Genomic DNA, 22,300 nt, shown 5'->3' on the forward strand with positions numbered 1-22,300 from the left:
GTAACTTTCCTCCACCCTGTGTTCCTATATTAGATTGGGCTGCTTTTTTGACCATTTTTTGACCAAGTAGACCATTTCACTTAGCCCCACAGCAATTCACCTTGTAGGTTCAGCTCATCATTTCATCAGATTCTTTTTTGACCCCTGATTCCATCACTCCAAATATTAATTATGGCTTCCAGCTATCACACACAAATAGGTCAAGCACATCTTCACCATGTCTTTATCTGAGTTATTAATGATAATATCAAATAGGACAAGGTCAAGGACAATGCCCTCCAGCACACCCTAATAGACTTTTATCCACCCTGATGTCAATTCATTAATCAATAGGCTTTGGGGGAAGTTGTTCAGCCAGCAATAAACTAAAAGAATAATAATCTTCGAACAAGTGAATTTCAATTTTATTCTATTCATATGGGTCTCATGAGAGTCCCTGTCATAAGCTTTGTTGAAATCAGGAAATACCACTGTTTTTTTACTAGAAGGGAAAGATTATTAGACTTTAATGTCTGAAAATCTATTTCTGAATTTCACTAATGTTCTATAGTAAGCTTCTATGTCTACAGATTCAGAGGTTTGTTCCCTGCCACGCTTTAAAAATCATTTTTGCTCACCTTCATTCTTGATGATTTCTCAAAGATTATAAACAATGGTTCTATGAATCCACAATCCACAATTCTATTCACATTCTAAATGTACTTTACCTGGGACCTCATAATGGACTTATTCTTATGGATGTTTATGAGGTGTTCTTTGGGGGGGAAAGAGGGTTGGGAAGAGCAGAAACCTGAGGGTAGTGCATCCTGTATCTGAATGTACTCCCCACTCTGGGAAAATCTCTAGCTTTATGAGTTTGGGTGGGAGGCAAGAAACACCTGCCTTTACAAAAGCCAAAAGGTCAGACACTTTCTCGGAGGCCTGCAGTCAACACATGGGCATGTGGCCTAGTGTCAGCAAACCAAACACAGCCACGCTCACTTAGCATTAGGAGCTAGCAACCCAAAGACGCAGGGAGAAGGTAGATGCCATTTTGACATCATGGGCAGCCAGGCCAGTGAAGTGAGAGACACTGTCTGAGCTCACCCTCCTGGGGGCAGCAGGTGCACAGTGCACAGTCCAACAGCATGATTTTGGCTCTCAAACCTCACTCTATTCCTGTCCATTTTTAAAGTCTTCCCAGCAGGTCTGTCAGCAACACGCTATCCTCTCAATAAACGTTTCTGATTAATTCAGTCAAAGAGAATGTCTTTTGCGTGCATTAGAGAAGTCTCACTGGTACATATATTCAGAGTGGTCAGACATTTTAATTTCTTTGACTTAACTAGGTGGCAATGTGGGTTTTTTTATATTGTTATTAATTTCAGAGAGGAAAGGAGAGAGAGATAGAAATATCAATGATGAGAGAGAATTATTGATCAGCTGCCTCCTGCACACCTCCAACTGAGGATCGAGCCTGCAACCTGAGCATGTGCCCTTGACCGGAATTGGAACTCGGGACCCTTCAGTCCGCAGGCCAACACTCTATCCACTGAGCCAAACCAGCCAGGACAAGGTGGCAATGTTTAAGGCTGGCTCTACTACTATGAACTCATGTTTGTTCTAAACCTTCTGGTTGGAAGAATATTTGTTTTGAGAGAAAAAAATAAAGACTATACATAGAAACTAAAGATGGAATATAGATAAGTAGAAAAATAAAAATTTTAAAATATTAAGTAGTTCTGTTTTCATAGGTTGTTTGCTTTAAGTAGTAAAACTATTAGTCTCTTGCTCTTCCTGTTTCAAATGTCACTCATTCATTCATACATTAGGTATCTGCGAACCACATAGTATATGCCAGACACTCTGCTGGGCACTGGAGGAGCGCCCCTGTTCTTGTGAAACCAAAGTCCCTTTGGCTCAGAGTCTCGGCTGAAATGGTTTCATCTGAGTTCATGAGTAATCTTCCTTGCTGGTGTTTCCTGTTAAGTTTCTTTAGTTGGTTGTTCCTCATCACTTTGACTCTTAATGTTGAAGTGACCCAGTGTTCAGTCCATTTTCTGAGTTCATTCACTCATATGGTGTTCTAGTTACTAACTGCTGCATAAAAAAAAAAAAAAACAACCCAAAACTCAGTGGCTTAAAACAACAACCACTGTCGCATGCTAGTGTGGCTCAATGGTTGAGCCTCGACCCATGAACCAAGAGGTTGCTAGTTCAATTCCCGGTTAGGGCACATGCCCAGGTTTCAGGGGGCATGCAGGAAGCAGCCGATTGATGTTTCTATCCCTCTTCATTCTCCTCTCTCTAAAATAAAAATAAAAAACATATTTTTTTAAATCAACTATTATTATTATTTCTCATGATTCTTGGGTTGAAATTCAGAAAAGGCATAGTCAGGACAACTCATCTAGGCTCCATGTGATACCTACGAACCTGGAATGCTCCCCCTCTAACCCCGACTCCAGACAGCCTGTTCAATCAGGTGTCTGGCACTTAGCTAGCCTGCCTGAGGTCCTACATCTAGGGCCTGACTTCATACTGTCTTCTGGGCTCTCTGTTCTCCTCCAAGTAGTCTAGGGCCTCTCCCTCTCTACATGATCTCTCCAGCAGGACAACTGGAATCTAACCCAGTCGGTCAGGATGCTCAAGAGTGTAACACAGAAGCGGTCAGGACCACAACTGCAGAGTGTCACTTCCACCGTGTTGTTTCACTGGTTAGAGCAAGTCACAAACCCAACCTAGATGAAGGGGCAGGGACTACACAAGAGTGTGAGTATCCTAAGGCCTGGTTCATGTAGAGCCACCAATGTAATAGTTACCATACTTGGTGATCTCATCCCAACTCCTTATTAAATAATATCTATAACCCAGACAACTTCCAAATCTCTATCTTGGATCTCTCTGCTAAATTCCAGACTCATGTTTCCAACCGCCTGTGACATCTCCACGTGCATGTGGAACAGGCATCTCACACTTAGCGCATTTAAAACTGAGTGGCATGGTGCCCATGCTGCTCCTCCCGAGTCTGCCCCACCTCTCCTCGTAGCAGCTCCACGATTGTAGCGCCTCAAGCCAAAATCCTGGGCATCCCCCTTGACTCCACTTCATCGCTCAAATCCTGCACCTAATGCTACTAGCTAAACCTTGAAAATATATCCAGAAACAACCACTTTTCACCACCTCCACTGCTGACCTCACCTCATGCTCAGGTATTAGCAGTAGCCACTGGTCTCCCTGTTTCAGAACTTGCTCACCTGCAGTCCAGTCTTAAGAAAGCAGCCGGAGAGATCCCATTAAAATATAAGTCGGATCAGATCATTTCTCTGCCCAGAACCTTTGGTGGCTTTCCATGTCATTTTTGAGTTAAAGCAAAATTTATTAAAACACAACCTTACAAGGCCTGACACAATCCAGACCCCAGTGCGTTTTGGACTGTGTCTCACCCTTGGTGGCTCCATTCCAGCCCCGGGGGCCCTGCTGCTCCCCACACAACCCTGAGTGGCAGCCTCTCGCCCAGAATATATGTCTTCCTCCTTCACCTCCTTCAGACTTACACCTGAATACCTCTCACTTTCTCAGCGAGCCTTCCCTGATCACCCCCACTTAAAGTTTGTATATTCATGGACATGTGCACATATGCTTTTTTTTTTTTCTCATAGAAAGGCAGAAAAATGTTCAATTGCGCCAGGATAGATTAATCTGGAAACCAGAATGCTGAGGGAGAGCTACAGTTTTCCAGAACAGATGTGTCATAAAATCATGCAAATGAAAGCATTCTTCATAGATACAGAAATCAAGATGTATGAGGCTGAGAAGCCAAACAATTAGGTAGATTGTGTGACAGGGTGACAAGACAGAATAGAACGTTCGGGGGAGAGTTGCATATCCTAACATCTCACATCCTCAGACCATCACATCAAACAAACCCCAGCAGGCTGAGGCTGAGACGCAACGGCAAGTATTTTAAGGCACAGAAGACTTGGCCTAAAGTCTTCCCTTTACCTTTAACTTATCTGAGTGATTTTAGTAAATCTGTTTTGAATTCTCTCTGAGCATTATTTTTCCTCATCAGTAACAAACTGGATAACAAAGATCACATGCCTTCTATCCTTCAAAGGGACTAAAAAGGGAATCTAATGGAATAACATTTATGAGAACGTGCTTTGTAGAATGTACAGCAATATAAAAATAAATTAGATGATTTTTGGTAATACATAAATCACTTTATGTGATTTTTAGTGGCAGTTTTGTTTCATGTGGAATACAGATTTTTGTTTGACATAATGTTGCACATTAGTTTGGAATATTTTCATGAGTTTACTGGTACAGCACAGTGGAAGAAATAAAATGATTGCTCCAATGAATATCATGATTAGCTATAAGTTTGCTGCTTTTCTTCTGATACATAATTATTAAGTGTGTAATGAAAAGTGCTGCTACACATACTTCGCTCTCATTTAATTTAAAATAGAACAGAATAGCTATGCACTTCAGCTACCAGTAACGTATATTTACATAGCCATGTTTACTATGAATATTCTTCATTCCACTTATGGAATCTGTTTTGAATTTTTCAGCATGGTAATAAATAGGGTAACATGGCGCTTATTTGTCTCCAGCAAAAAATGAAAACTAAAATGCTTAACTTTCTGTTTAAGTAGGGAAAACAACTGTGTTAGCACTTTTCGCTACTTTCTGTATTTCTTTCCTGGGTCTCAAACCTATGCAGAAAAAAGATAGCTATAACAATATTGTAGACCATTATGAAACCAGATGCCTTTTGAAGCTCAGTGAGCCACGCCTCGGCTGGTGGTGCTCCTTCGCATTTAACAACTGGAGGAAGGTAGTATCCACACAGCACACGTGACGGGGCCACGTGTTGCAAGAGTGAGACATGAGCAGCCTGGGTAGCACATTCCCCAGTATGTTTCCAACCTTCAGCGTTCAGGTCACTCTATCTACACACCTTGAAAATGGACAAGAACCTATATTTCAGATGTTGTAGGAGCTCTTCACAGTACTTAAGAAATACTAACAATGGCCTGTCATCCACTAAATCACTTTAGTAATGACCTTCAAAGTCATTTCCTCAAGTATTCTTCAACATCACGAACTTTTCATCACTTATTTCATTATTCTGGCCCTCAGAAGGCTTTTATGTAACCTAATATGTCATTGGTAGGAATAACAGAAGGCAGCTAGGCAAAGAAAAGAAACTCATTACACGATGTATAAACTATCATCATAAATAATAATCTTTCACTTTGTGGAACTCAACTTATATAGGTATCTCAAAAAACACCTGAACACTTAATTAATTCTAATCCAAAGGAAAAAATCCAATAATGTCTAATGAATCTTAAATTATTTTACTTTCCCTTCATATCTAGGATTTTAATGGGCATGATGTGTTGATGTTTTTACAAAAAACTAAAATGCTTAACTTTCTGTTTAAGGGAAAACAACTGTGTTTAACTTACTCGTTCCCCTCCCTCATGAAAAGGTACTATGTATGAAACGAAACTACAAAATCAACATTTTTTATAAGGTTACTTTGATGTTAACAATTTTGAAATGTGGTAATATCACCATTAAGTTCAGGAAATTGTAGATTAAAATGTTTGATAGTGATTTTAGGGTTTGCTATATATGTCACAAGGTTCTTACCAATATTGCAGCCATTCATTGAAACAGGGTATTTAAAAATAAACAAACACCAAAGAAATAAACTACAGTTGTAGCAGCAAAAAGTGCTTCACCAGAGAGAGCAAAAGGACAGATGAATAAAAAAGACAAAGAAAGAGGGAAAGGCGAAAGGCCTAGAAACAATGGGAAAGTGAGGAAATAAAGTAGAGTGGAGAACTGAAGAGGCAGGCAGGGCAATCATAAACCATGCATGACACAAGCTCGCCTCATTCTCTAAGAGAGAACAGGTTCATCTAGGTCTTCGCTCCCACAGAGAGGTTAGGTATGAAAGGTTGCCCGTGGAGCACTGCATATGTGCACGCTATTATGTGGTTGATTTAAGAGGACCTGGAATGTAGCCACAAGAATTGGAACCATAGAAAATTCCACTCACACAAAAAAAGAATGATTGTTTAAAAGTCAGTCTTAATCGGTTAGCAAATACTGCAAGACAGTGAATTTCTTTGCTTTTGTGTGACAACTTCCACAGAAAATTACATCGGATCAGTTATGTACATTTTTAGCTTCACAAATGTATTTAATTTTCCTTTATGATTTGGGGGACATATTTTCACGTTATTTTTGTTAGTTTCTCTGTCACTGTTACTGATTTTAGGGGTCAAATTATTTTTCTTCCTTTTAATTATCCAGTTTGTGGAAAGGGGACAAGTATACTTTTGAGGTATCTTTTCTACAAAACATTACATAAGTTAGTCATATATTAAGGAAAAAATCTAGATTTACTTGAAATGTTGCAACTAGACATACTGGAAAATATGAAACAAAAATTCTACATTCCAGTTCTACATCAGCTGAATGTATTATTGATTCCAACATCATCGATAAAACAAAGGAAATTATATTTGCATTAATGTGTGAATCTCTTTCCATTTTTGGTAGCATGTAATATATTCAACTGCTCAGCTCTAGCTGTCCTTGTAGCCACATTACCATATTATTCAAATGTATCCATCATTTATATGTAAATAGACAAGATGAATGGCTTCTTCATAAGACAATTTTCAAATGACAAATAGACACAGGCAGATATTAGCAAGATAAAAATGTTGCAAATATTCATTCTATTATATATACTTAAGGAAAAATAAAAACTATTTCCATTTTTTTAAAAGTCGTATGGTAATTACAAGTGGGATCTTAATACATTCACAATACCAACAGCTATTCTTCTCAATAAAAGCCTCCACCAGTGTCATTTGTATCTTATAAATTACATGTTCTCAGATCCATCTGTGAAAATTGAGATGCTAATTATCATGGTTACATTTCATGATTCCACAGTTAAATGCTGAAGTGGAGCTACACAAATACCATATGTTTTTCTAAGAGAAATGGAGAAAGATTAATTACGAGTTCAAGTCCAAGTCTTCTAGCAGTTATACTCTCAACACAATAAGATCATTACATTGTATTATGCAAATGGGAAGTTTTAATTAATAGCTGAAATACCAAGTGAGGGGAAAAACTATGAAGTCCAAATTGTAAGTATCAGGCTTTTCTCCACAATTTAAAAAAAAAAAAACAACCCTAATAAGAATGCTTTTGAAAAACTAAGTTAAAAATCCTGTCCTCCCTGCCAAATAAAAACTCCACATTTTTAATTGTCTGTGAACTTTCTTTGATAGAATGATCAGCATCATGTAGTTTAATCCTATTTAATAAACCTAAAAGATTCAGTGTATACTAGTAACAAAAGGTTATAAATAGATAACATACAAGATGAAAATTCAAATTAACATTTTTAAGAATTTTTCTTTAAGATACATATCATCCAAAATGATGCAAAGTTACAAGTCTTGTGTACTCAGATAAAATACTCGTTTCAATACAGCAACCTAAACATAAAACGCTATGATAACACTATAAGATTTTTATTCATATTTATAAAATCTGAATTCCTATTTTACTCACCACATATTCAAACACAAGCGTCAGCGTCTCCTTGGTGTGGATGATGTCATGAAGCAACACTATGTTAGCATGCTTTAGTCCTTTCAACAGAGAGGCTGCGAAATAAAGTGGACAGAGAGACAATTGATCATGGGTAACAATCAACTGTATCTTTCATTATCATTTTGGGACATTGTCAGATGAAATGTACCCATTTTCCGATTTTCCAAGCCAATGACAATTCAGAACCAAGGGCAGAGAAACCAGGTTTTTGTTTAGATGAAGCTCTCCCCACTTTCTCCCCCCACCCCAGTTATTCCACCTATTTGTTATTAATCTCTAGTTAGATTCCAATATAATCAGAGAACATACTTGGTATGATTTCCAATTCCCTTACATTTTTTAAGTTTACTTTATCAGCCAGATCTGGTTTAATTTGTTTGGTATATGTGCCAAATGTATGCAATGTACTCAGTGGGGCAAGAGTAGGTTTACAGTTGTATGTGAAACACAGAGTTTGTGCTTATATTGTTATCTATTAATTATTGTATTACTTTTCATACAAATAACTATAAACCTGCTTTTGCCCCATCCTGTACATTTTGCTGATGTTGGGTGGAGAGTTCTATAAATGCCAACTAGATCCTGCTGGGTGACAGTTTCTATCAGTGACTAAGAGAGGAACGTTAACTTCCCCAAGTGTAATTGGAAATTTGTCCATTTCTCATTTAAATTCTACCTGTTTTTGCTTTATGTATTTTGAAGCTCTGTTGTTTACTGTATATACATTTAGTATTGCTGTTTTCTTTGTCAATTGGCCCCTTTATCAAAATACGAATTTGTGCACCTGGCCTGCGGGATCGGGCTGAAACTGGCTCTCCAACATCCCCCGCGGGGTTCTGGATTGCGAGAGGGTGCTGGCCAGACCAGGGGACCCTACCAGTGCACAATCAGGGCCAGGGAGGGACGCAGGAGGTTGGCCAGCCAAAGAGGGACCACGGGAGGGCTCGAGAGCATGTCCGGCCCATCTTGTTCAGTCCCGATCAGCTGGACACCAGCAGCAAGCTAACCTACCGGTCAGAGTGTCTGCCCCCTGGTGATCAGTGCATGTTATAGCAACTGGTCTACAGGTCGACTGTCTGCTCAGTGCACGTCATAGTGACTGGTGATTGGTTGACTGTCTGCCACCTGGTGGACAGTGCATGTCATAGCAAGCAGTTGAGTGGCCTTAGCATATCATTAGCATGTTACGCTTTGATTGGTTGAATGGATGACCAGATGACCGGACACTTAGCATATTAGGCTTTTATTATATAGGATTAGCATGCATGAGAAAATAATTTTTAAAATTACAAGTAAATCACAGCACATGAACTCTGAAGAAACAACTACTATACAGACTTATGACACTTTAGCATTGTTAATTCAAATAATTTATAAACTTCCTTCTTTTACTTACTCAACTAGCCTATCAGCCTTAAACTAGCCTATCAGCCTTGCTTTATTCAATAGCAAGATTTCAGATATTAATCTGGGGACCAACTTTCACATCGCTCATTTTTAAAATGGACATGTAAAATGTTCACTGGCATTTTACCAAGGACACTTGCCCCTGCACTAGTCTTTTGAGGCAGGCTCATCCTCAGAGAGTACTATTTCAGACCACAATAGGGTATTTGAAAACGATGGCCAGGTGCCCTACTTCACACCTAGTCTGTGCAGGCACGTAAGTAGGTGAAATGAATTCAGGACCAAGGAATCTCATGTTGTATAAAAGAGCCTGGCTTTGTGAAGCAAGTTTTGGAAATGTATTATGTAATAACATTTGTAATCCTGTCCAATTTCATTTTTCAAGTTCTCCCTCAACCTGTGAAATAAACTGATGATCTGCCCTTATCAGCAACAGCTCCAAAAAGGAACTGATGCTTATGCTTCATTGAGAATCCCATCCCCCAAGGATCCTTTGCTTTGGATTTTTAAAAATTTATTTATATTGATTGATTGATTTACTCCCCCCACTTTCTTCTCTTACCACGTACACCTAAACTCTCATTTCTCAAAGTAATGTCTTCAGACCCATCGTTTCCCATTGTGTTTTTCCTACAGTTTCAGTTCCTGCCATCATTCATTTTGGGGGGAAATATTTTCTCCTGAGAGTGACTAATACAGAAAAAAAATTATGCCTTTTTTATATGATAGTTTTTTACCATTTCTATAAGACCCAAAGCCTCCATATTTAAGTCTGATAAATTTCAATTATTACAGATTTCTAAATACACTTTTAAAACACACTATCAGTTATATAAATACGGATACCTGTATGTACTTTAAAGCAAGCCCTCTTTCTTCTGAGATTAACATAATGAATTCACATTTGGAAAAGAACAGAGCCACTCATTTCAAAGCTGACGGCAGGAAAAATGGCACAGAAGGCAGGAAACGCCTGTGATACCCACCACCATCAGGGTGGGTGGCAGACCTGACTGACGTGGAGGCTGCCAATGCAGCAGCCACTGCCCGGTTAGGTGCCAGATACCATAACCCGTGCTGTCTACAGGGCTTGCCAAGTCAGCCCAGTGATTAACACCTACAACTCCTAGCACCACCAGTATGTCTCCCTGTTCAAGACAAACACTGTCAAAATAATTTCCATGTAATCACAATAATACCACAAATATACCACATGTTTTCTTATCGTGTACATACAAAACAAATCCTGTAACACTAGCATTAGTGATTTCAGCACACCTGGCTCCCTCACAAATTCTGAGTAAACATATGGCAACATTTGAAATTCATTTCATCAGTGAGGGTTGAAAAGTTATAATTGCACATGACGTAAAAGACTTGCAATTAGGGTTGAGGGTAAGAATTCTAACAATAGGTTTGGGGTTGTGATGTCAAAAGGATACAAAAACAGAGAAAACACTGTCGCTCATAAAGATAACTGGCCCTCTGACAAAGTCCCAGTAGGATATAAGGGCACAGGGAGCTCTCCCTTCGTTTGGTAGCAAGATTCAGATATCCACCCACCAGCCATATTGACACCTTCACCTCCCACTCGGAGAATAAGCAACTCAAGTTTCCACTCCAGTTGGGAAGGGCTAAATTGCAACTAAACTCCAATCTCATCATGATTAAAATAAAATTTTAGTTAATAGAAACATTCACAGTATTTCATTTTGTCAGGTTCACACTGCAGTGACTATTTTTTTCTTTAAAAAAAAAAGCAATGTTATTAAAGAAAAGACAAATATATTCTTTCTTTTAATATTTCAGATAGTTTTTTTGGCCATTATTTGACATCCTACTAGGAAAGGGAAGATCACAAATAAGCACAACCCATCCTTGCTCACTCTCCCTTTAGCCTGTGGTGGGGGGGGGGGGGGGGGGGAAACAATGCATTCACATTTTCCTCTCATCTTTTTTATGTGTTCTTTTTCAGTGGGGTAGACCTGAGGGGCTGCTACCTGACGTCTCTAGAAGACAAAAATTAGTACCCAAGGAGCCAAACATGCCTCAAGCGTGTTACAGCCACAATAAACATGGACTTTTTCTTCACGCTCACAGCTACACAGCTCTAAGGCTGTAAAATTCACTTTCTACTAGAAATAGTAAATACATATGCTGACCCCCCTTCCCCTGCCCCCTGTGGGGCAGGGCTTATTCTATTCCTTGAATGAGAAAAGGGGCTGCTGTCATCTGGCAGGTCTTCCTTCAGTTTGATCTATCTTCCTTTTACTAAGAGACCAGTACTAGCCCCAGATATCAGTCTGATGAGAGATGACACTCATTTTCAACACAACTCTCTTTGACATCAATGCCTCCAAAAACCGAGAGAAGACCAGCTAACAATATTGGCAAGGAGCAGCTGGTTCTGCCTCTTACATTCCATTCCTTACCCACACAAGCTTGCTTTCCTGTGATGAAAAACATGAATGAACCCTACCAGTGTGGCTCAGTGGCCTGCACACCAAAAGGTCTCGAGTTCCATTCCCAGTCAAGGGCACATACCTGGGGCAACTGGTCTATGTGTATGTCTCTCTCACATCAATGTTCCTCTCTCTCTCCTCTGTCTCTCTTCCCCTCCCTCCCTCCTTCCCACTCTCTCTGAAAAGTAATGGAAAAAGGATCCTTAAGTGAGGATTAACAACAACAACAAAAAAACAGAAATGAGACAACCCCACCTCCATCCCCATAATCAAACTTATGTGACACTGCCCATCTAAAACAAATTTAGATTGAGATTTCAGTTTTTATAAATAATACCACAAAGGACATAATTGAGCTGTGAAAAAAATATTTCTTTTGAATTATTTCCCTAAAATGAATTTTGAAAAGGAAATTGTAGGATAAAAAGATATGAACATAGTTACAAGATGTTGCTTATTGAATAAGTGTATTTACTCTTCTTTCTAATTCCTTGTAAGAATAAAAGAACCATGAAAGACAGGAAAAATATGTAAAAACGAATGAAGAACTACTTGCTTTCAAGGACAACTTCTATATAACTTACTTGCCAGTGGATTCTGAATATTGTCTTAAGTAAAATATTCTGATAGGGAAAATCTTAAGGACAAATCACAGCAACAAAAATACACGCAGAGAAAAGACAAGTTTGCTGTTCAACTGTGTCTGTGATGATTAGATGGTCTTCCGCAAGTTTGACATGCTTGGCTCTAGACAGACAAAGAAACAGGCATTTGCATACCCTGAGAACGGATGCCCAGCTCCAGGGTAACCTTTGGGTGGTACTGCATGGTGTGCTGCCTGCTTCAGCTGCATGCTAGGAGAAATGCTAGTTCTACTCCCCTTCGTGATAAATAAGCTGAGGCACACACCCACAGGCACACGCACACACCATAAACTACTAAATGAAAAAGTGAAATAATGAGGCTAAAAAATGGAATTGTATCTTTTACACCATTTTTTGCTTTTTATACTATCCACACAGATACCTACAAAGACTCAACTCTGTTATGGGGAAAAGAGGTCAGAGCTAACCCAAAACACAAGGTGAAAACACATGTGATGTCATAGAGACTTACTTTAGCTGAAATCACATTCAGGATGTAGAGACATGTCTTTTGTTCACCAGATGTCGTCCAAATGTGGAAAGATAATACAACAGTTGGGAGTACCTTATAAATAGCATACATAAGTTGTTTTATAGCCACCAAAAAGTCTACTGCTCCTACTTCCTCCTTGGCTGAGGTTTTTTAATCCCACTACATATTCCTCCTGCTCATTCCCCCTCCTAAGTTCCCCAACACACAGACCTGAATGCAGTATTGGGAATTATAGCCGCAACCATTCCCCCTGCCAACAATATCTGTTTCTCCATCACTTGACTACTGGCAAGGAACAGTCACCTGGGGCCTATTTCCACACTGCAGCTTCACATGACCACATGGACTGCCTACTAAATCCCTTCAAAGGACAAATTCCTCTCACAGTATAGCTTAGCCACATGAAACTGCCAGTATGTGACTTTTTTGACCTAGTAACAGAGCAATTTCCCATGGTTCAATCTGATCGGGTTTACTTGGTTCATAGCAACTTTAACTTTTTCACAAATGCATTGTTACTTTTACCACTGCTGCTATTCAAACCAATTAATCTGCCACCACATGACCAAGAATTGACTGCAAAGAACAAATAAAGTTAGGACAAAATATGTTCATCAAACTATGTTTTTAGCTCAGGGGAGGGATACAGAAACAAGTTAATTTTCTACATGTACCTTTCTACAGAATTTGAATTGTTTGTGATAAAGATATATTCCTTTTAAATATATTTTATTGATTTTTACAGAGAGGAAGGGAGAGGGATAGAGAGTTAGAAACATCCATGAGAGAGAAACATCGATCAGCTGCCTCCTGCACACCCCCTACTGGGGATGTGCCCGCAACCAAGGTACATGCCCTTGACTGGAATCGAACCTGGGACCCTTCAGTCCGCAGGCCGACGCTCTATCCACTGAGCCAAACCAGTTAGGTCAAGATATATTCATTTTAAAATAAAAAGAAGTATCTGGAAAAGTTCTTTATAACAAGCTAATTGGCTAAGAGACTAAAATAACACTATAAGGTATACAGATGTTTAACTCAGCAATTAATATGCAACTGCAATGCAATGACCATCATTGTAACTATAGTGTGATTCTTCAATACGAATCCTCCCTCTCGGGGGTATTGATTCAAATCCTTGCATTATAACACACAGCAGACCCTGTATCAGTCTCAAATTTGCTCTATCACATGTTAATACGGGATGCTGAGATGATTTCTTGTCTAAACAGTTACTTCCCTGCACTAAGACTATTTGCTCAGTGTCAAAGATTCCTAGTTTTATTGTCTCTGATTCCTCCCAGCTGAACTTGTAGATGACCCACCAACTACCATTCCACATTCCAGCTAATGTTACTCCTATTTGCCACTGGCAGGATACACATATAAGAAGGCAGTATGTGAATGATACACATGTGGTGCTTTTCTAATGTAAACATCTAGCTAGTAAGTTCTGCAGAAACAAACGTTGGCAATAGTGGTGGCTATGCTCCAAGTACTGTCTTTAGGCAGAAAAGACACAACTTAGGAGCTAAGGGCTACAGAAGGCATGATAATAGAAGGGTTGTTTTTGTCTAGCTATAAAAACTAGGTTTGGAAGCTATTAGGTGGTTGCTTTATTTGAACTATTTTACACTGTGTTACACAGGGGACACATGTTCAGTTCCTAAAAATACTACAGAGTATGCAATGAAAAAAGGTATGTGGTTTGGCACGAAGCCCCTTATGTCTTTTGGTTAAGAAAAATAAACATTTATATCCTAATAGCTATCACTGTTTGGCTACACTTAAATCAACCTCTCCTTACAGGAAAGCATGTCAGTAACTATTATTGTATTCTTTTACAAATGCAGAGACAAGTTGAAAGTCAGAAAACACTTTCTTGGCCATGGCCGCAAGTCCCAGTGCCTAAGCGCATAGCACACAGGACACTCGACTTGGTAGGATACCAGCCAAGTGGTGGAGCACTGTCAGAATGCTCCAGAAAGCAGGATGGTTCTGCAGATTTACAGACTCAGGGGACTTTATCCCCACCCCGACCCTCTGTCAGGAAGTAGGCTGTTCATGTCACCACAGCCACAGGTCCACAACGAGGTGCTTCTCAAAGTGTGGTCCTTCAGCCACCGACATCAAAGTCAACCGGTGTGCCTCATATCGATGCCCATTCATCAGGTCCTATTCCAAACCTACCAAATCGATAGGGATGGGACCAAAAAAAATCATCCAATAAATACTTACGTACCATCTACTCTATGCCAATCGCTATTTAATCCTTATGCATCCTAAACTTTAAAATCACTGGGTATAGTTTTGATATAGAGGAATGGGGAGCAGGTTTATGGGGTGGATAGGTGGGTGGGTGAATGTATGTGTGTGTCTGTGTTTATGCATTTAGTTCCACTGCAGTCTACTCAGTGTTCCACAAGCAAACCAATAGAAACAGCAAGTCAATCAATCAGTTCATTTACCCAGTCTCTCTCTCTCTCTCTCTCTCTCTCTCTACACACACACACACACACACACACACACACACACACACACACAACCATTGAGACAGATGCCACTGAAAGATATAAAGTTTTGAGCCAGAAGCCAGAGAAATATCTTCATTCTGAAAATTTTATGGTATTTGATGTGTGTGGGTTTTTCCCTGTTCAATTAAACAAAAAAACCAACACTAAAATGTCAGCTCATAAAGTTTGTCAATAGGAATAAACTGCTGATAAGGTCATGAGTATTTGGCCTTTTCAATCCCACAATTTCTAAAATCTGTGAAGAAATAAGGTTTTATGTAAAAGGAGTGCAATAAGAACCTTATCAGAACCAGAGCTTTGAGAAACAGATACAATTAGAAGGTCTAGAGCACAAAAAGAAGAGAAGTGAAAAAGTATAAAAATGAATACACTTTTGATAGGGTAATTCTTACCCTCGAGTATCCCCTACATTGAAATCCCAAACATACCACTACTTCATTTGACTGAACAATAGAGTCCAAGGTATAAAAATGACAATTTGCAGTATAAATAAAGTTATTCTTATTATTTTCCCACATTCAGTGGGAAGTGCACAGTCCAGAGCCCTGTGCTTCTCACAGCATCAGTTAACCTTCAAGCAGCCACGTCGTCTTCACCCCTTCAACCCTATGATGAAACTCAGCCACCTGCCCGTAGGCTGGCCGAGGCCTTGAAATACTTCATGCTGCCTCTAATCAGCAGGGGCCCCGGTGGGAACCCAAGTTCATGTCAGCTCTGAGTGAGCTCTGCCACCGTGGCTGGTCACGGATACACGGAGTCCCATTTTGCTCCCACCACCAGGGCCCGCTCAGTGCCCGGTGACACTCAGCTGCTCACGACACAACACCTGGCCCATTCTAGTCCCACTGAAACCGTCAGAAGTTTTACAAGATATTGAATCTCAGACAAGCAATCCGGGATCCAGTCCGAATCTGCCTTCCCATCATATGCTGGCAGGCCCGGCGGAGCCCAGTCTCTGACGGCTCTCAATTCTCTCAGCTTCACATTCTTCCAGCTGCTGCAGCGTATGAAGCAGACTTCTCTATACTTGGGAACACACCAAACAAGAAAGAAACACAGATACACCTGTGTAAAGGGCAGAGTGAAATCTCAAGTGTTCAGTATTCAGAAGCCTCTGGTGATAAAAATAAAACTGGACAAAACGTCATTTAACATGCCCTGGCCGGTGGTGCTCAGTGGGTTGGGCGTCATCGTGTGCACCAACAGGTTGCCAGTTGATCGATGTTTCTCTCTCTTTCCCTTCTCCCTTCATCTCTCTCTCAAAAAAAAAAAAAATCAACAACAAATATTTTTTAAATGTTATTTAACAAGTTTGGGGAAAGGCTCCTCCTAACCTTGCTAAATCTCTTCTACACTAGAGAAGCCACTTCAGTACAAAAATAATAAGAACTTTTAAATGTTTTATTAGGATCTCTTATTATCTTTTTTGGCCCTGGCCAGGTAGCTCAGTTGGATAAAGCATTATCCCAATACACTAAGGGTGAGGGTTCGAGCCCTGGTCAGGGCACATAAAAGAAACAATGAATGCATAAATAAGTGGAACAGCAAATCAATGTTTCTCTCTCCCTTCCTCTCTCTCTAAAATAATAATTTTTAAAAAGACCCATCATCATATTATCTTTATAAAGTCACTATCTACTTGTCAGAAACTGGTGACACCTTAGCAGAGCTAGATTTCATGAAATGTATTATAGGAATGCTTAAGATGAAACAGTTATCTACTATGGTAACTATATGAGTGAAATAAACAGTTGCACAGTATATATTTTATGTTTCTAAATGAGCAAAATAACTTCAGACTGCCGTGGCAGTTAAAATACAAACAAAAAGCAGCCATTGAAGAAAATAACAAAGGGGGAGAAAAATAGGCTTCTCTAATGTGGTCTCAAATTTTCCAGAAATGTTGCACCTCTATCTCCACTACTGCCAACCAGGGGAACTGGATGAAGGGATAATTTGATAGCACATTCATGTAGCTAGGAAACTGTCTGACTCCTGACATGTGCAGCCTAAAATGTTGTGACAATGGAGGGGCTTTTCTTAGTGTCTCTGTCCCTGCGCTTGTGACTGGCACTGACAGTAGCTCCTGCTCAGACGGCCTGCCTTTCCATTCAGGAAGGCAGCTCCTGAGAACGGCGATGAACAGCCGCCCATTAGCATTAGCACTGTTTTCTCAAATGTATTCTACCTCCTACTGGCGCACATTTCCTCTTCTAATAACATTTCATCTTCTAATAACATTCACACACACGCACACGCACACACACGCACACGCACACGCACACACACGCACAAGCACACACACGCACACGCACACACGCACCTAAAAGCTTAGTGCACTGACGACATCTGTGATTTGACTTACACACAGGGTGACTGACTCATCACGCACAACTGAAACCATCCTCACAGAATTATAAACCTGAGCGTCACCTTCAAGAGCATCTGGTCCAAACCTTCATCTGACAAGTGGGAGAGTAAAATACACAGAAAGTGGGCCACAGGTCCAAACCCTGACCTCCTGACTCCTAATTACAGAGCAGTTCTGTTTCAAAACAAGCATCTTCTGCTTCTCTCAGTGGCTTCGTTTTCTTGTCTTTCTACCTGGTGGTTTGCTATGATCGCGGTTTCCCTTTATCTTCATATCTTCCCAGGTGTCGAGGGAAGAAAAACCCGAAGCTAAGAAGACTAGGACATCAGATATATCAGATACATCTGTGCAACTGTTTCCTTGCAGCATTACCACCTGGACTAAAGAGGCTTAAGAAGATAAGCAATAAGTAGAGCAGAGAGCTAAAGGAGAATTTACTGTTCAAACTGGTTTTTTAACATTGCCTTTATCTGATCAAGTCACTTCTCTTCTCAAACCCCTTCAATGGCTGCTTAACAGGATTTACAAGGACCTTCACGACAGGACTCCTAAGGGAGGTCTCCCCTCAGCTCCTCGGACTGGACTCGCTGTCCTACTCGGAACCCCAGCCATCGGACATGATGCCTCCTGCAGATCTCCAATTCATCACGCCCCCTCAGACCGCTGTGATGCCGTCTCTTCTGTCCTCTCTCCCATAGCCTCTGAGACTCAGAGACACTCCATCCATCCCTCCAGATCTTAACTCAGCTCTCATTTCCTTTGGCAGCCCCTGCTGACCCCCAGGGCTCAAGGTGGGAGCATTTCTCTCAGCCCCAGCACCATGAGTCTTCCTGTGTTATGATTACCTGAGGACCTGTTTCCACCTGTCTGTATGCCCCGCTCACTCATTACTTGCTCTTACTCCTGCTGTGCTCACTGCACTCAATTCACTGCCAACTTTATAGAAGATGCCTAATAAGTGGAGGTGGAATAATGCAGGCACAAATGAGAAAAATAAAGCCCTAAATGATCGTTCACAGAGTGCCGAAATCAGCACGCTCCCCAGCATCGCACTGTGGGGCAGACTGCTCAGCTCATCACACGGTGTCTCGTTCAGCCTAATGTGTTTATCAAAATTAATCCGCTCTCATTTCTGCACTAACTGACAAACACACGGAGGCTGTATATTTCACTCCGTTTTAAAAAGAAGCAAAGAAACATCCTGTAGGATATCACTGGCACTTTTCCCTTCTTAAGTAGGTGAAACGCTGTATACTAAAGCTATCACCAAAAAGGCACTATTTTATTTCCACTCACATTCCAGGTTACGGCAAGATAGTAAAATATTTGACATTATAATTTATTTCTAAAAGCCCCTGAAACTAAAAGTAGATGCTAACTGTCTACCAAGCATGAGCTAAGCTCACAAACAATGAGGCGGTATCAACCAGAAAAAGAGATGCTCTCAGCCACACGTGGGCTTACAGCAGAGTCAAACCCAACCCCCGACCTGGCGTGCTTGGCCTGTGCAACGGTTTAGAAATCTATTAGGTATTAAAAAATTGGAGGATTTCACTCAAAATGCACAACTTTGGCTTTTCTAGGAAAGCCAGGTGTGGATAAAAGTTGTGTGTCTGGAGCTACACAACTGGCCCCTCACACAAGACATTGCTGCTATGGACCCCTGCCCTCCTCATCCCCCCGACCTCCAAGTCTGTGATCTCTGAATTAATATTTGAGTGCCATGTGTAAAAATCCAACATCACTTTGATTGTACAAGCTAAATTACTGATTATGAGAAAAATGGAAGCAACTAATTCAAAGTGGGTTTTATGAATCCCACAGGCTAAGAGAGTAAGAAGGGACCAGGAGCAGAAGAAGGAGTACTTATTATAGTAAGATCACAATAATACAAGCAGAAATGACATTATAACCATTTCAAATTGTTCATCTCAAAGTCCCACTGAGGCCCACCAGGCAGAATGGGAACCCCTAGGATTACTAGAACAGTTTATTTCCCCCCCCCCACACACACATCATTTTGAATAGAGATTCACTGACAGACTTAAATCAACCATGGACGGCATTTTATCCAACTGATGCAGATTAAGAATATCTATTTTGGCCCAGAGAGACTGTCAAAGGTCATGTATTTTGGTATGTCACTTCCTCTCTCTAGTCCTCTTTTTCTGTAATTCCTTCTCAGACACTTAGGGAAAAAAAATGTCAGGTAGGTACTCAACATCTGATATGTGCCTCCTTGGAAATTAGAAATTAAAAAACTAAATGGATTTATTCATGGCAGTAACCGTGAGTCTCTGGCCCAAACCATTATGCCAGGCTCCTACCTGTGAAACGCTCCAGACACTGCATATGCGCTGAGCAACCCCACCTCTCACACAAACAGAAGGACTGAATGGGGAGGGGGCACCCACCAGGGAGGAAGCCTAAAGCATGAAACTCAGAGCAAATTCATCCAAATATATCTAACAATGACAAGGATGCAGGAAATAAATATATTCCTACACTATCTGAGGCCAGATGTTATTGAGATGGGAAGGGAGATGGGTTATCGCTCAAAAATTAAAATATTCCTCATTGCCCTTGAGAGCTTGTTTGGAGGTTCTAGCAGGGGAACGTAGCTACTCGTACACCCTTGCCCAAAGACCAGTCCTCTCCGCTGGGGGGAAGGTCATCCTCTTAGACCAAGGGCACAGCTTCAGGAGGGACGCACATGGATGGCTGAGGGAGGAGGGGGCACCCACCTCGCCAGCCAGATCAGCCCAATCAACCCTGGCGGTCAATGGGGTGACAGATGCAGCAGCCAGATCGCCCTCATATCCTCCTCATTGCCCTTGACCCAGCGTTTCTCCTGGAGACTTACAGACAGATGCAGAAATAAGCTAAGATACCTTAATAAGAATGTTATCTTCAGTGTTTTAGTAAACAGTGAAATTTTTGAAATAACCTACACTGCCCATGTTAAATAAAATACAGCACATTCATGTAACAAACAAAAAAAATGTGTGTATCCATTACAAAATGCAATAGTTCTTATGGAGCTTAATTATTTTAGCATACAAAAAAGAAAGCAGGGTTAAACAGGAGATGAACTTCTAGAAAATTCACCCAGGAGGAACAGACAGAATGGACTGCCGTGGAAAAGGAAGGAGCCCTTTCATATAAAAGTCACCTCTGAATGTACTATTCTAGTGACGTCTCGGCAGGACAGCTGTTAATGGACAGGAACCAGGTCAGGGCCACCCCAGCTCAGTGGCACAGCAGTATCACCAAGGGGAAAAGCAATTCGCATTTTATTTTTTCCAGAAACGTTCATAGAGGTATTACATTAACTGAAATGAAAATGTACATGTCTAAAAAAAAAAAGGCTAGCATTGAGTGGTGCCCATAATTTGTCATATAAATAATATAATTTACTACAGTAAGAGAAGGTTTGTTGGAAATGTATTCAAACCAATGGCACCAGAAGAGAGAGCTTAGCAAAAACAATTTCTGCTTGCCTGCACATTGTATATTTGAAATTGGACATTTTATTTCCTGCTAGTTTAAAATTACCAATTGATTTTTTTTTGGGGGGTGGGGAATTGATTACAAAAGAAATTCAAATAAGGAACTTAAATTTCTGATGGAAATTTCCCCCAGAAAATAATGTTTCCACTTAATGACTCTATTTTATTTTTATTTATTTAATTTTAAAATAACTTATTTCTCAATTACAGTTGGCCTACCGTATTATATTAATTTCAGGTATTATACATGTATGGAACTTACAAAGTGATCACACCAGTAAGTCTACTACCCATCTGACACCGTACATAGTTATTATAATATTATTAACTATGTTCCCCATGCTGCACTTACATCCCTGTGACTGTTTTTTATAACTGGCAATTTGTACTTCTTAATCTCTTCACCTAGCTTAGTGATTTTAAAAGAGGAAGAATAAAAGGAAATCTTTAAAAAAAGTGGAATGAAAACATTCACATCCAAAAACGTTTAACCAGATTTACATAATGTGATTTCTATCATTTAAATACCTTCAAAATTTAGTATATGTCGTTTTAAAGCTCAAAGACATATGTAATGCAATATTTTCTTATAAAATGTTAAGAGAAGTCATTCATTCATTCAATAAAAGTTTACGGAGTAGCTACTATATGAGAGGCACTGGATACACGTAAGGGAACAAAAGGCACAAATAGCACAAATCCTGCCCTCATGATGCTTACCTTCTGCTGGGAAAAGACAAACAGTAAGTAGAAAGAAAAACACAAAAAAAGGTGTAACATCTGTAATTTGTTAGAGTATAATAAGCACTAAGGAGAAGAAAAGACTTCCATGCTTGGGGTTTCTCTTCCTTGCGGGATATGACAAGGGAGCACTCAGCCAGATGGCCACAGTGTGACAGAGTCAGGCTTGCTAACACAAGGAGAGAACTGCTCAGAGATGGGGTGGGCGGGCGGATTTCACAGAGCTCATGGAGCCCTGCCTCTCCTCTAGTCTTCTAATTGTGTGCCATAATACATTTCCTTCTCATTTAAACCAGGAGTGAAGGTCAGCTGTGGCTTGAAGCCCAAAACATCCTGATACGTAAATGGCACTGAGATTTCCTTATCCACCATCTGTGGACTTCGAGATGGTTAAGATCACATGAACCAAACTCTGGAGCTTAGAAATGAAACAATCATTTCTACCATCTCTTTTCAATGTGTGCAAATAAAGTAAGAACCTAAGCCAGAACATATAGA

The 22,300-nt window shown here is 40.2% G+C and overlaps 1 protein-coding gene across 1 annotated transcript in view; it reads right to left on the reverse strand.

Moving 5' to 3' along the window:
* CDK14 (cyclin dependent kinase 14) overlaps positions 1-22,300 on the reverse strand; it is a 516,006-nt gene that overhangs the window by 295,636 nt on the left and 198,070 nt on the right. Inside the window, exon 6 of the mRNA XM_079785896.1 lies at positions 7,600-7,694. Coding sequence (XP_079642022.1) covers positions 7,600-7,694 — 95 coding nt within the window. The remainder of the gene's footprint in view (positions 1-7,599; positions 7,695-22,300) is intronic.

Source organism: Cnephaeus nilssonii, assembly GCF_951640355.1.
Source record: "Cnephaeus nilssonii genome assembly, chromosome: 12".
Classification (NCBI taxonomy): domain Eukaryota; kingdom Metazoa; phylum Chordata; class Mammalia; order Chiroptera; family Vespertilionidae; genus Cnephaeus; species Cnephaeus nilssonii.